This window comes from Phyllostomus hastatus, unplaced genomic scaffold, assembly GCF_019186645.2.
Source record: "Phyllostomus hastatus isolate PE091 unplaced genomic scaffold, TTU_PhHast_1.1 phas_scaffold_585, whole genome shotgun sequence".
Lineage (NCBI taxonomy): Eukaryota > Metazoa > Chordata > Mammalia > Chiroptera > Phyllostomidae > Phyllostomus > Phyllostomus hastatus.
In genome coordinates this window covers 5,387,772-5,403,639 of record NW_025334037.1, presented here as the reverse complement: position 1 = coordinate 5,403,639, position 15,868 = coordinate 5,387,772, and the positions used below count along the sequence as shown (strand labels likewise).

At 39.2% G+C, this 15,868-nt stretch overlaps 1 protein-coding gene across 2 annotated transcripts in view; it reads left to right on the top strand.

The window, feature by feature from the left end:
* The first annotated feature begins 990 nt into the window (after window positions 1-990).
* The window catches only part of RRAS2 (RAS related 2), a 76,158-nt gene continuing 61,280 nt past the window's right edge, over window positions 991-15,868 (top strand). The window contains exon 1 of one of the 2 annotated variants that reach the window (XM_045825748.1): window positions 991-1,397. In XM_045825748.1, the coding sequence (XP_045681704.1) occupies window positions 1,290-1,397 (108 nt within the window). In that variant the 5' untranslated portion in view covers window positions 991-1,289. Of the gene's footprint in view, window positions 1,398-1,740; window positions 1,848-15,868 lie in introns of those variants that run through there. The other variant, XM_045825749.1, reaches the window with a different exon arrangement.

Here is a 15,868-nt window from a genome sequence, read left to right as displayed (position 1 = left end):
TCTCAATACTTTCAAAATCATATGACACAATGCTTACCTTCTTAGCTCTGATTTTTGCATATGTAGTTTCCTTTTTTCCAATTATTTGTCTGCCTATATTATTTATTATTCAGGTCTTTTAGGAAGCTTTCCCTGACTGCCCAACTCTAGTGCTTCCCCTATGAGTGCACACGCTGCCAGTGCTTAGTAGTTACAGCCCTTATCCTTATGCTTCATACTTTGCCTGTTGTCCCAGCCATCTCTCCCATCAAACTCTAAGTTCCCTGAGGGCAGGGATATTGTTTTGTTTATGATAGGATCCCCAGCACAGTGCCTGGCATGTAGTGTGCAAATAAGTACATCCTAATCTCTCACGCACACTCTCCTCTCATAAATTGCCATATATTTCTCACACATAAACACAACCACTAACTAAGACACTCTCCTGACACGTACGAAATCTCACATTCACTCTTGTCCCAGGCATGCTCAGTCACTGTGATTTATCTCCCATGGCTCAGACTTTGCCACATTTCTCACACACTGTCACCACTACAAGTTCATTACACACACAATACTGTGATAGAGTTCTAGTCCTCAATCACTGCCACACACTGTTTTTCACATAATCACAGTCACCATCTGTACTCTTAAAACAGGATATTTATTCTCCCACAAATGGAGTTAAGATGACAACAGCGCTATTTTTCACACTTGCCTTCACATGCTGTATTTTTCATGCACATAATCCCTGACAATCCCTGACATACACAGAAGACACACTGTCTTCTTTCTACTCTCACTCGACACCCTCTCTCTCACGTACTCACACACACACACACACACACACACTCAAAAAGGGGAGTTAGGGGCCACATCCCGGAGGTCTGAGCCCTGGGTCAGCTCGGGAATCTCAGCACGGGAATCTCAGCCTAGCCCACTTGGCCCCGCCCCACCACGCCTCTTCATGCATATGCAGCACCTCAGCGTAGCGGCCCGGCCCCCAGACGGCCATTTGTAGCGGCGCTAGAGGCTGCGTTCGCCAGGCGCTACGGAGACGGTGGACTAGCGCGCCCCTCGACCGCTGCTGCTCCGGGTTCTTGCGGTTTCCCCGCTTTTCCGTGCCTCGGGCAGGACTTGGCCAGCCTGGGCGCTGCGCTGCCCTACGCACCAGTGTTCCCAGCAGCTCCGGACGCCCGGGACCCCCGCCCGGCTGCTCGCCCGCAGCCCGCCGGCCGCACACGAACCCGGAGCCGGGCCTAGGGCGGGCAGCAGCTCGGCGTGGCCGGGCTGGGCTCGGTGGCGTCCCCATGGCCGCGGCCGGCTGGCGGGACGGCTCTGGCCAGGAGAAGTACCGGCTCGTGGTGGTCGGCGGGGGCGGAGTGGGCAAGTCGGCGCTCACCATCCAGTTTATCCAGGTGCCTAGAGCGGGCCTGCCGTGGGTGTTGGGGGGGTGGCGGGTGGGAGCTCGCGCTACCTGTGGCGAGGGGGCTGCAGCAACCCCGCCCCGGAGGTGTTGCGGGGGCTGGGGGCCCGACGGGCTAGGGTCGCGAGGCTGGTTCTTTCCTCGAACCCTATGCCCGTAACACCGCACTCCTGTCTGCCTGGCGCCCTATTCGGCGTCCAGGGAGTCATGCTTCTAAGGAATGTGGCCGGGAGGGCGGAGCTGGGGGGGGTAGGAAGCGCCGATCCACCTTATCGCTCCGGCAGAGGCCCGTGTGCCCTCCGGGAGAGGCAGCCCCACTGCGCTGGGTTTCCTGGCGGGAGGGCTGGGCCCGGCGCGGGGTGTCGGGCGTGGGGTGTCGGGCGTGGGGCTGGAGCCTCCAGTGCTTGGTTTTCAGCTGTTCCGGCCACCTCCTGGACCGTAGGTACAATCGTAGTGGCAACTTGGCTTCGGCTCCGCGTGGTCTCCCGGTTCTCTGCGCACGCTGAGCTATAGCTGCCCGTTTCAACCAGTGCGTTGTTTCTCTTTGTGTGTGTGCTTTTCTTTTAAGTAATCTCTTAGGTAATATGCCCGGGTGGGAGTATGTGATAATGCCCCAGGGAAATGGTGGCTTCTAGGAGGACAAGAATGTTCTCCGATACGGGTGAGACCATCTCCCAGGAATTCCTGGTGCCTTCCTCCTCCTAGCTGTATCAAGGTAAAGTTTGGGATGGGCCAGACTAGGAGGTGGCTGACCCAGTCGAGCATTCTCTGTCTGTTCCAACCACCCTCTCCCCCACCCCCAGCCCTCTCTGGTAGCTGGAGGCGGAAAGTCAAGGGTTGTAAAAAGGGAGGTGGAATTCTTCATTCTTGGGATTCATTCTTGGTGAGAGGTTTGAGTGATCATTTTTTTGATTTTTAAAAAGTGAAACCCAGTTATCTCTCAGCTTTTGTCAACATAAAAGGTGTGGTGTATGCTGGGAGAGAAGGAAGGTACCTCATAACAGGTAACAAAGATACTCAGTATATCATGAGTACTGTTAAGAGACTTTGGTGAAATATTTATTTCTGGTTTATGTTCACCCATTTGTTGTCATTTGGGATACTGGAATAGCTTATTTCGTTTTACTTAATGTTTATAGTGACATTAAAATACAGAGTACTAAAACGTAAATGTGGTCGTTACCTTTCATATTGACTAAATGAACAGTAATTGATGTTATGCTATTTCAAGGTAAAAAAACTGCTGCTTAAACCTTTATATCCAGGAAGAGCAGATGTTTATGTAATGGTCATTTACAGTATGCCCATTAGTGGGTTAAAAAAATTACACTAAGAGGTGAGGTTGGTTTACGTATAGCAGGCTGCAGAATCAGGGATGCTGTCATGTTGCTATTTCCCTAGGGCTAAAGAGAGACTTGAAGTTACTGATGGCAAAGCCAAACAATTTATAACTAACCCTTTCTTTGGGGATTGCAGTTAATGGGGATGAAGGTGTTGTCGAGGAGTGAGGGAGTAACACTGGGTTCCAGTATTAATTAAGAATGTTACCTAAAAGACTTAAACCACAAATATTTCTTTAGTTTTTTGGGGGGAAGGGCCATCTATATGTATTTGAGCCTGAGTGTAAGTGAATTATTTAATTAAAGAGTTCGAACCTTTTGCTGGCTTTCTAGTGATTTTCTAGAATTCATTTGTTTAATACCTCCTTTATGAATATAAATGGACCTAGTGCTCTAGATGATATAAAAGAAATAGAGGAGGCATGTATGCATCAGGAAGACAGATAATTATACACAGAAATAGTGTGAGCTTTGAGTCATACAGATTTAAGTTCCTGGTCTTGCTCTGTTATTTATTCACTGTGAGAAAATCGCTAAAGTACTTGGCTTCTCTGAGCCTCAGTTTTCTCTTTAGTAAACTGGGTTTGATCACACATTCTTTATAATCCTTTATGGGAACCTTCCTATAGTATGTACTCCGTTGATGGTGGCTATTATTATAAGTTTTTATGTGTACAGTTCTGTAACATATTCAAATGCAAAGGGAATTCAGAATCGGGGAAAAGTCAGTTTGCTAAGTGTTGGTTGGTAAAAGTACTATGTAGCCCTGGTGGGTGTGGCTCAGGTGGTTGGCAAGTCCTCTTGTGAACCTAAAGGTTGAGGGCTCAGTCCCTGGTCAGGGCACATATTTAGGTTGCAGGTTGGAGCCCTGGTCCAGGTGTATCTGGGAGCCAGCCGAGCAGTGTTTCTGTCTCTCTCTCCCTTCCTCCTCCCTCTCTTCCTTCTTCTCTCTGCAAGCAATTAAAAAATGTCCTTGGGTGAGGATTTTAAAAAAAGCACACTATAGGGTAGGTAGTGGGGAGAGAGGACATGTCTTATGTGAATATGGGGAGTCATATATGCTAGCTTTGTGAGAGGAGGCTGGCAGGAGGGGGTGTGGGAAAGGCAGTTGAGTTGGGGCCAGTGAAAGGAAGAAACATAGACTCTAACTTTGGGGCTCTCTGGAGAGTCAGGAGCCAGACCACCTGGACAGAGTTTTAGTTTTGTGTAATCGTAGGCCAATTTTACTTAACCTCTCCGCACCTCAGTTTTCCCCATCTGTAAACTGGGGAAATACAAAGTACCACATATCATCATTGTGTAAACTAAATGAGTTAACGTGTCAAGAGCCTAAATAGTGTCTAGTACATAGTAAGGCTACAGGCATTACTGCTTTTATTATTGTTATATTAATCTTAGATTATGGAGCTCATCTGACTATCATCTACACTTAATAGAACTGCTGTTTATTTTCTGACTCCCGGAAAATTGAAATTCATTATGCTTTGATTGTCTAGCAGAGTCATTGGAGGACACAGCAGGAGGATAATAACCTTAACAAGCGGAAGTCCATTCTTTTTGGAGGAGTTCAAGATGGCACAAATTGGTTTTATTTATTTTTTAAGACTCCTGAGATTAAAAAAGTGTTTTTATAGTGTTCAATATATATTTTTCTATTTTATAATCTTGAGCAGAAAACATACAGTGAATTTGGGAGTGGAGAAGTTAAAAACAACAACTGCCTTTAGCCCTGACTGTCTTTAACTTTAGCTTTACCTGTTGTCTTCCATGCTTATGAAGAGCAGCACAGTTAGGAAATGAAGGCAATAATTACTTAATTGAGGTGCCATTTCCTCTTTAAAATGAATATAACATAAAATGTGATAAAATATAAAATATTGCTGTTAAGAGAGTATATGTGTGTACATGACCTCCTTCTTTATGTTCATAGATTTTTGAAAAATGTTTTAAGTTCTCTTGGTAAATGGAATACCTAAATGGTGAATAAACTCTTGTTAGGAAATTGTCTTAAACATTGTAGAAAGTGAAGTAGAGAGAACATTTGATATCTGGGTTCTAGGCTTCCCTCCTCAGTTGACAGTGGGGAATATCTAATCTCCCTACTCTCTTCAAGGCATGTTTCCTCGTGAAACACTGGGTTTAGTTGAACAAATCTTCATCTTTCAAATTCAAGGTTCTTACTTAGTTAACTAGCTGTGTGTTGTTGGTTAAGTTTCTTAGGTTCTCCAAGTGTGTTTCCCTATACGAGAAGGGAACTAATAGTAGTACCTGTAGGATTTTGGGAGAAAATAATATGATACATGCAAATCATTTAACATAGTGCCATCTACAGAGTAAGTAATAATTGTTACCTGGTTTTATTTGCTGTTAACTTCTGTATCTTGTTCCTCCAAAACAAAAATTGTGATTTGTTCATATTTCCTTGACATAAAGGTAAGAGACAAAATCTGGTCTCTTACAGTCTTCAACACCCTCCTCCCCCTTCTCCCATCTTCATAATCCCCTCCTCATGGCCTTGTGGTTCTTAGGTGATGAATTGTGATCCCATTTGCAGTTAGGGAAATTCTTTTTATCAGCTGGGGGTTAATTTTGGGGAATAATGGTGTAATCATTGGGCTTTTGAGTTAATGCTAGTCTACCAGCTCTGAGAAGAGACCAAATGTGTTTTACAGAAATAGAGAAATTTCCCAGTTTCTGTTATTTAAGTATCCTGACTTTAATTCAGCATTTTGTCAGATTTTGAGTTGTATAGGGGGTAGCTGATTTCTCACATACTGAGTTTTAGTCAGTCCTACAACTTGTTAGTCTGGACCTGATGCAGACATTGCTTTTTACCTAAAGTCTTTTTTTTTTTTTTTAAGTGATTTCACTTATGGTTTTAGGAACTATTTGATGATTTTATTTATTTATTTTTATAGAGAGGGGAAGGGAGGGAGAAAGGGAGGGAGAGAAATACTGATGTGAGAGAGAAACATCGATCGGTTGCCTCTCGAATGTGCCCTGACCAGGAGTTGAACTGTGACCTTTCGCTTGGTGGGGTGATGTACAACCAACTGAGCCACACCAGTCAGGGCTAGATTTCGTCATTTGCTGAATGCTTTTCAGCAGAGATCCTAAAAGAGATTTCAAGACTTAATGTATTTGTGTTCATAGTTAGTTGGTCCACATGGGAAGATTAGGTTCCTGAATTGCTGTTCTGTTGCGACATCTTGAAGACACATCCTACAATTACAAATCATTTAAAATTATTTTTATCTGTGAATTTGAAACTATACTGTAGACTTCTTTTTAGTGTGCAGATTACTGGTTTACATTTTCAAAGCAATTTACAAATGAATTCTCAGCATTGAAAAATAAGACATCTCTCCTCAGTGGTGGTGCTTAATAGAGATTTCCTCATTTTGGCAATAGTTGAATTGGTTCTGTTGGCAATTACTAGACACAAGTGCCAGGTACTCAAGGAAGAGCGCTGTCTTCTTAGAGAAGGTGACTGCTTTTGTCAGAGGAGAAACGAGGAAGTTTCTCAACCTAGGATTTCTCAAAACTCATTCTTATTTGTTCTAACCTGAGGGATGGGTGTGTGTCCACCCATCCCTCCTGGGATGCGGAAGCTGCAGGAGTGGAGTGAGGACACTTCTGCAGAGTACTTCAGAAACCCTGCTTTTGACCGGCAGGCTGGGATGGGACTTTTAATTCGTGTGTTGCTGAAGTGTCATGGGTCTTTCTTAAGCTTTGAACAAAAGTAGTCTATTTAATTCCCCTAGGAAAATAAATTGGTAACTTTAAAAGTGGGGGAGGGTAAAGAGACTTTTTTTACAGCTGTATTTTTAAAAAATTTTAACCGTTCTTTTTTCAAAATAAAATAGACCTCTTAAAATTGAAACAGATTTCGTGATGCTGCATGAACATTTATCCCCTTCCCCCCTTTTTATTTGGCGTGGTAAAATAGAAGAACAGAATATTAGTAGAATATAATGTAGAATATTAGTTTTACTGTGTCCTCACTGAAAAGTGATAATGAGTAAAAAACTTTCACTCTGCCTGTAAGCAATGTGGAGTTAATAGTTATTGAATCTTCCTGAAAGGCCTTGATCTTGAATTACTTTGTAGACCCATGAGTCTGTGTTTGAGGTTGAAATTTAGTTTAAAGTAATGTCCTTGGTAGGCCTCTGATTTCTGTTTTGTAAAGAAATATGTCTCCCAAGCTTTTATGAAAAAGATAAAGATTTATATGTTTATTTTCTTATTTTTTGTCTGGTTCTGAAAGAAGCAAAGATATAAGTTGTCAAATTGTGCTATTGGAGATATAATTCAGACTTAGTTCCTTGTAACCTTATAAATTGTTTTATTTTTAGTGTTTTATGAAAACAATGTAATTATTTATTGGTTACCTAGCAGTAAATAGCATTGTCTTTAGTTTAATTAAAACTTTTATAGCCACAGAATTTGTTGTTTGTATATATTAGTTTAGTATTACCAACCAACTTTCTTGTCTTCTCATATGGTAATGTTTTTTCCCTAGAAGGAGCTTCTTTACAAATAAATGTTCAGTACTAGAAATATGAATGTAAATATCAAAATAACACCCAGTGTTGCTTTTTAAAAAAACTTTACCCAGATTTCCCCAGTGCTTACATTTTACCATGTTAGTTTCATCTCTCCCCCTACATATACACACTCTCTCTCTCTCTCTCTCTCTCTCTCTCTCTCTCTCTCTCTATATATATATATATATGTATATATATACATATATATATATATATATATATGTGTGTATATATATATATATATACACTGCTTTTTTTCCTGAATCACTTAAGTTGAAGATAATGCCCCGTATTTTTAAATACCTCCATATAGATTTTCCAAAAATAGGGGCATTTACTTACATAAACACAGTGTATAACTAAAATAAAAAAATACAGTTGACTTATATACTAATCTAATATGCAGAACTTTTTCAGGTTTTTGTGAAATATCCCCCAAAATGCCCTTTATAGCAAAAGAACATCTCAGATTATGCAGTGCATTCTGTTTCCATGTCTTTTAAAATTTGACAGGCAGCTAATTACTGAGATGGCATTTTTAATTCATCTGTTGCTAAAGTGTCATGGGTCTTTCCTAAGCTTTGAAATTAATCTAATTCATTTAAGAAGATGAATTGGTAACTTTAAAAGTGGAGGAGGGTGGGGAAAGTCTTTGTGTTTCATGACATTGACATTTTTGAAGAGTACAAGTTAGTTGTTTGTAGAGGTTCCTCAATTTGTGTTTGTTTCTTTATGGTTAGATTCAGGTTATGCATTTTGGGGGGCAGGAACAACAAAAATGGTTTCTTCTCAGTGCATTATATCAGGAGACATCAGGTACATTTTGATTTGACTATGTATGTGCTTATCTTTTGACTCAATAATCCCAAATTTAGGAATTTATCATGTAGATACATTTCCAACAAGGATGAAAATACACATGCAGGAGGTCACAGCATTGTTTGTGATTAAAATAATTATAAGTAGCCTATAGGGTAGGGGAGGGGTTGAATAAGATATGATACAGTCACCAGTGGAGCATTATATGCAGCTATAAGAAGGATGGGAAGGGTCACTATGAACTGGTTGCAGGATATCTTGTTCAGTGAAAAAGAGGAAAATATGAAAGTATCTACTGTACATAATATATTACCTTTTGTATAAGAGAGAAGGGGAAATAGAAAAAAATACATACTGTTCATTGGGATGAAAGCAGCGCAGGAAGGAGAAGTTCAAAATTAATGAGGTTGGTTCTTAGAGGTGGGTGGTCTTGGGGTGGTGACCCTTCTGAGGGTACCTTTCTCACCTTTGGAGCCATGTTAGTGGTGCACGTACTCAGTATATAAACAGCAAACACCAGTAAAATCAAGTGATAAGAAAAAACAAAACACCCTAGGGTAGACTAGATTCAGGAAGGAGTGAACCAGACATTTTTTCAGTGAGTTACATGACCACACTGGAGGGAAGAAGAAGAAAAACTAAGTAACTTTTGAACCTGGTATTTGGTCTGTGTCTTTAGGATAAGGACCACCCCCCATTTCCTCACGCCACCCCCCCCCCCCAAAAAAAAGTCCAAACAAACATTGAATCCTAGTTAATAGTTTTTTTCCTTGTCACAGAAGAATGGGTTTACAATTTTGAAACAATTTTCTATGCTAGGACTAAGCAATAAGTAAATATAATTGTGGAAAATGGAAGCCACATTTTCTGATTATTGGAGAAGGGAATTATAAATGTGGAAAAGGGGAAACCTAGAACGAACACTGATGTTTTATTTGTTAAAAAATTAAAAAAAAATCCTTACCCAGGGACATTTTTATTGATTTGAGAGAGTGTGAGAGAGACACTGATGTGAAAGGGAACCATCGATCTGTTGCCTCCCATAGGGTCCCTGACCTCAGGATCAAACCCACAACCCAGGTATGTACCCTGATTAGGAATCGAACCTGTGATCTTTTGGTTTTACAGGATGCTGCTCCAACCAATGGAGCCACACTGGACAGGGCAAACTCGGTGATGTTTGATTGGAATTGAAGATACTGGCATGAACTCATGGTTTAAAAGGCATAGGGATAGATATAGAAAGAGATACATGTGGATACACATACGCACATCTATATATCTTTGTCAGTTCTGTCTGCTGAGAGGGCCTAGAAACAGTGGGTGCCCCATTAGCAGGGAAAACATGGACAGCCAGATCTTGGTTTCTGAGTACCACCCTTTACTAAAAGGAGCCTTGGTGAGATGACTGGTCCCAGGGCTGGGGCAGGGAAGAACAGGAGACGAGCCTGGAGCGTCTTGTAGTGCCATAAAGGAAAAGAAGTGCTCAGAAAACAAAGCGATGGTGACCGGTCAAAGACCTAACAGTCTGTAAGAACTCCCACTGGCTGACTGCGGGACAGTGTATGATCATCGAAATAAATAAAGATAGTAATTGATAATTGCCCGTGAATAAAGAATCTGCGACTCCATAGTGGTAAATCAATGAAGGAGGAAGGGATTTCTAAGGTAGAATTCTGACTAATAGGTATAGAGAAAATGATGGGATTAGAAAATCATCCATTTGGCCGTCATAACAGTTGATTCAAGTATGCATCATAAACGGACGTTAAAGCTAGTGGCTGAAAGTTCGAGTAGCTGGAGTATCTGCCCGTAAGATATTATTGATTATCAAGGGGAAAATGATAACCACAGTAGAGAAATCTGGCTGATAATCACCATGAATGAGTAAGCAAAGGTAACATCTCTGGCCCTTGCTTTAGATAATAACATTAAGCAGAGTTTGTTTTACTTGGTTATGCTAACAAGATCGGGTCTTCGTAGTCACTCTAGTTAGCCACTGAATGAAAGTAAGCCTAAAGGCACAAAGTTGAGGCAAAAAGGGGACCAGTTTTCTCTCTGTTTAAGGAGAAAATCTCTGCTTAATTTTGTAGGCAGATGCCTTTCAAGGAAGAGATTGATAAATGTAGTTAGATCAATACAGGTTTTGGCTATGTTCTTTAGTCATTGTACCAATCTTGTTTTTTTTTTGCTATGTAGATCCCCCCCCTCCCCGTATTCTGTGGTGTTCTTTTTAAAGGCTTTATTTATTCATTTTTAGAGGGGGGGAAGCAGGGGCAGAGGGAGGGGAGAAAGAGAGGGAGAGAAACAGAGATGTGAGAAACTTCAGTGGGTTGTCTGTCCTGTGCACCCTGACCTGGAATCAAACCAGCGACCTTTCACTCTGTGAGATGATGCCCAGCCATCTAAGTGAGCCACACTGATCAGGGCTCTGTGGTGATTTTGCCAGGTAGATTCTCATTTTTTACTACTCAGATTTACCTTAAAATTACTTCTTTAAAAAAAAGATTTTATTTATTTATTTTTAGAGAGGGGAAGGAAGGGAGAAAGAGAGAGAAACATCAATGTGTGGTTGCCTCTTATGTGGCCCCCACTGGGGACCTGGCCCACAACCCAGGCATGTGCCCTGACTGGGAATCGAACCTGCGATGCTTTGGTTCACAGCCTGTGCTCAATCCACTGAGTTACGCCAGCCAGGGCTAAAATTATTTCTTTCTTAAATATTTAATTAGAAAATCAGAATAATAATAATGTTTCCAGTTAAGGAAAACAAAGAAGTTTAGCAGTTTTGTTTGCTCTGTTTCCACCCACCTCTTTAGTGTCCTTATTTAAAGCAACTAAAATTGTGTGATTGAATTGTTTTTAAAAGATTGTATTTTTGTGTTTGGCAGTTTATTTTGTTATAATAATAAAAAATAATAGTATGAATCCCTTTCTCATTAAGGATTATTGTTTTTTCCATGTCTATTATTCCATCTGGTTTCAGTGCTTGCAGGCAGTCTGCATCAACAAGTTTTTAAATGAATTGTGATTCAAAGGACATTTTCAGGTACTTTTTACTGAGAAGATATCTAAGGTTATGGTTACTTTTGCATGCTAAAGAATGATGTGGCTGGGTATAAAATTATTGGGTCCCAACGCTTTTGTATTAAAACAGTGGAGGTACTGCTTTATTTCTCTTCCTTAGCTTGGCCCTTATCAGACTGGTCTCAGGTTTCCACTCTGCAGGAATACCTGGTGTTCTGCTTGTGTACTTGTAGCCTTTTCTTATCATTGGAAATGGAAACAATCAGGAACTAGAAGTTTTTTCTGTTCACTGTTTTTTCCCTGGGAAACTGTGGAACCCTCTCAGGTCAGGGGAGGTTTTCTTCTCCATTTTGGTATTCACTTTCTCAATTATCTTGTGAAATATCTACTATTTGCATTGATTCTCTGAAATCTTTGTAACATATTAAGTTAACCAGTGAAAAGGATAAGATAGTATCCATTCTAGAAGAATTTGTCAAATTTGCTTTCTGTCATTGATTTTTTTTTCTTGTATGGCAGAATGTTTTTTTTTTTTAAATTTTTTTCTGCCAGATGAAGGGTTGATCTTAGCTGTTCTTAGTGTTGGGCGTGAAGAACTAACTAGCCAGCCTTCAGAATTACTGTGGACCACTGAGATTCCCATTCTTTTTTGATGCCAAAGGGTGGGTTGATACCAGCGAGCTTTAATTTTTGGAGTATCAGTAGCAGTATTTCAACAAATGTGAAATTCTATTAAGTCTGCTAAGATATTCAGCCACATTTGGGTTTTTGGCTGAGCAGTATAAATTTGGAGAAAGAGAAATGGTTAAAAGGGATAGTTTTCAAGTTTATTATCCTTCAAGTCTAAGCTTTTTGCACTGAGGCAAGTAGAAGAGCCTGGGGGGAGGGTGTGTGTGTGTGTTGAGCTGTAAAATGCAGATCAAGGTATACCTTCTTGCTGGAGGTATAGAAATTGGAATGATCTAGAAGCAAAAGGAGTCCTTTCTTCAGAGTGTGTGTGTGTGTAATCTGAAGTATGGATATTTTATATTGCATAGTGTATTGGTCTTTCATGATTTCATATATCTTTTATTGTATTCTTTTTTCAAAAAAATAAGGGAGATTGCCACCTCTTTCTCATTATTGTAGTCTAGGTATATTATGTGCTATAATTTATATTTTTAAAGATATTTTGAAGGAATTCTAGTGAGGACAGAATGTTTTCTTAGTTACCATCATCACAAGGTTTAATATCCGTAATGGCTTTTGGAAAGGCATTATAAGACTGATTTTGCATTGTTTCCTTTAATAAGCAGTCTTATGCTTTTTATCAATTCTAAGATACAGTGGAACCTTGATTCTTGAACTCAATTTATTCTGGGAGGCTGTTCGTGAAGTGATTTGCTTGAAAACCAAATTGTTGTTTTCCCATTAGAAATACAGTATCAGCAGGAAAGGGTGGTCAGGTTGAGAACAAAGACACTTTTTCTGTGAACGACTTGGTCAAGAACTGAATTGTTCCAGAGGGGAGGTGTTTGAGAACTGAGGTTTGACTGTAATTTGCATTTGAGTTTGAGTATCCTCTTAATGTTTGAGTAATTTGAATTTGGTGAAGGATTGAGTTGATCTTCTAAAAATTGCTGGCTTTTCTGGGCTGTGGTCAAAAAATGTGACCTGTAAATTCTCTGCGTTTTGGAACATTAATACTTTTTAATGTAATGGTCCAATATGAAACTGATTTTTGTAAATATTCCAAGAACATGAGGGAAGAAAGGTAATTTATTTGTATCATATAAGGTGCAATGTTTTATACAAATCTATTAAAATGGAATTTGTTGATTGTATTATTCGGACCGTATGTATCCTTCTGTTTTTTTCTTGCCTATTTATCCTGTGAAATTGAAATACATTTATCAAATCTCCTATGAGGACCTTTATTTTTTTCTTGCCTTTCTAGTGTTACTTTATTTTGATGTTACATTTTGGGTATATAAAATGTTATGATGATTACATCTTTGTATTTTTTATAATTAGTATCAGTCTTGTGCTGAATTTTACCTTGAATTTATCCTGTGATATTAATGTTACCATTCTTGCTTTTTGCTTGTATGCATTCACTTCATTTGTTTGTTTGTTTGTTTGTTTGTTTGTTTTTTTGAGGGGGTGGGGGAGAGAGAGAGAGAGAAAAGAAAGAAATACCAATGTGAAACATTTGATTGGTCTCCTTCTTCATGTGCCCTCACCGGGGACCAGGCCTCCAAACCTGCAGCCTGGGCATGTGCCCTGACCGGAACAGAACCCGTGACCTTTTGATTTACGGGAGGTTGCTCCAACCAACTGAGCCACAAAGGCCAGGGCGTTTTTTGATTTTTGTCATTTTGTCATTTTGTGGTAAGCTGTTGTCAACAGTATGCAATATGATCTTTAAAAATCAAGCCTGAGAGTCTCTGTCTTTTAGTAGGGGAATTCAGCCCATTTACATTTCTTGTACATGTGAAATTATGTATTTGTAAAATAATTTATATAACTTTGTTTTTATCTTTTTAAATCTTTTTATATTTCATATTTACTTTAACCTTTATATAGGCTTAATTAAGGTTTTTTAATTGTTTTATTTTCTCTTCATTGAGAGTAGTATAAGACATTATTTTAAAAGTAGAGGTGGTTTCTGAGCAACTTTACTCCTTGTGGTTGCCTTATAAAAGAACACCACAGCTGCCATGTTTTTGTTTTTTAAAAAGGTGTCCGAGACCTGGAAAAATTCATAGACTGCTTAGCTGAGAAAAAGCAGCTTGAAGTAGTTAGTGTAAAGTCACCTGCAAGTGAAGGTGACTTTAAAATCCTTGCCAGCCAAGACATTTGGGTCTTCGTTCATCCACCGTGTGACTGGCTTTAGACAAGGCAACCATTCTATGTTTGGTTCACTTCAGCGTTTTTATTTTAAATGCTGTGAACACTAGAATGTTTACAAGTGAAACAACTATTTCAGTAGAAAAATTTAGAGATTTGGAATGTTTTGCCTAAGTGCTTGCCCCTTTGTTGTATTTATACATTTTATTCTTGTTTAGGTTTTAAGAATAATAGACTGGGCATACCTTGGTTACATAGAAGTAAGCATGAATCAAATATCTTTTAGTATGTGTTTATCGCGACAGTTAGGTCTTGAGCAAGACATGGGAAATAGTTGGAAATAAAAAGGTCTTAGGAACGAGGAGTGGTATCTGTTACGGTTCTGTAGCAGCTAGTTACCGGAGAGGACAGATAGCTGTGTTTTATAGTTTCTCTGGAGTTAAAAGGTTCTGTATATGTGACATGTGCATATTCGAATCTTGAGTTTTTTGAAGTTTTAGCAGTTGGTCCATATCATTCAATCTTATTCAGAATAATCTTTACAGAAGATAGTCCCATTTTAATTTTCTTCTGAAAATTCTGACTCAGGAAATGTAAAACAGCCTAAGAGTGAGGTCTAAAGATTTATTACTCTTGTTTTATTTCCTAGTGCATTTTCTCTTACTGTCTTGTTTTTGGTTAAATGATGACATGTGGTTGAGATCAGAACAATCAGTTTGTTAGCTGAAAGGAAAAGAACAGTAAGCAAGTAATCGAGTCAAACTGCAAAGGAAGGTTAGTTATAGATGTAGTACTAAGTTTCAGAAATCTTGTGGGAAAGATATGTGACTTAAATTTGTAATTTGGGCCCTTTTGCCTCTGAACTTGTGCCAGTTAAATGAAGTAGGGAAATCCACCTCATGCAGGTAGATGCCTGTATGCAAGCACACACAGGAAGGTGTATAAACTGAGGAAAAAGGGAACCTAAGGTTTGAAAAGGATTCGCGGGTTTTAGAAATAAAAAATTGGAAATAAAATATAAAACAAAGGTGTAGTTCTGATAATTTAGTAACTGCAGACATTTAAATGGATGGTTGTAGTAGCTTAATTGAGTACTATATGAATTTATTATTTTCTGGTATTAGCATGAAAGTTCCATGCCAACCACTTGGTTTGAATTACTACTTTTAAATTATCCAGTTAGTTAATGTTAAAATTTTCTTATAACCTCTGCATTGTTTTATTTTAAAGTACTTTTCATTCAGTTCAAAGGTAAGAATGGAGTAGGAATTGATGAGGTTGCAAGTTAGTAATTCAAACTTCATCAAATGTTTGGTTTCTGGGATTACTTCTGTACTGTTATGAAGTTTGGTTCTATGGTTTAGCAGGTGCTACAATGGTGTGGAGAACTTTGACTTCTGTTATGTACTATTACATTGTGATTCCCAGTTTTTAATTTTACACTTGAAGACACAAGCTGATGTTTTGTTTTGTTTTATTCTCCTTCCTCAAATCATTGCAAATTATGTAGTTGGTTAGATTTCTTTGTAGCAGTTTCAGGAAGGCGCCATTGACTGTGTTGGCTAGTCAAATGAAGTTGTCTGACACGGGTTGCTTTAGTTTGTGGTTTTAGATGAACAGTACATAGTACACAGCTGTTGCTTCAACAGCTTTGTTCCAGCTGTCTTACTGGTCTGTCACAAGATACTCCGCATTCCTTTTTTTTTTTTTAATGGAAACCCTTGTAATATTCTATTAAAGTAGATCTTAGTAATTACTTTAATGACTTTTATGCCTGTCAATAGTTATTCATTCAGAATAGTGCTAAAATGGATTATGACTAATAGGTTTAAACCTTGTATTTATACTTTTTACTATGAATTAAAGTTGCAGTTGTGCAATATTTATAAAAGACAAGTTAA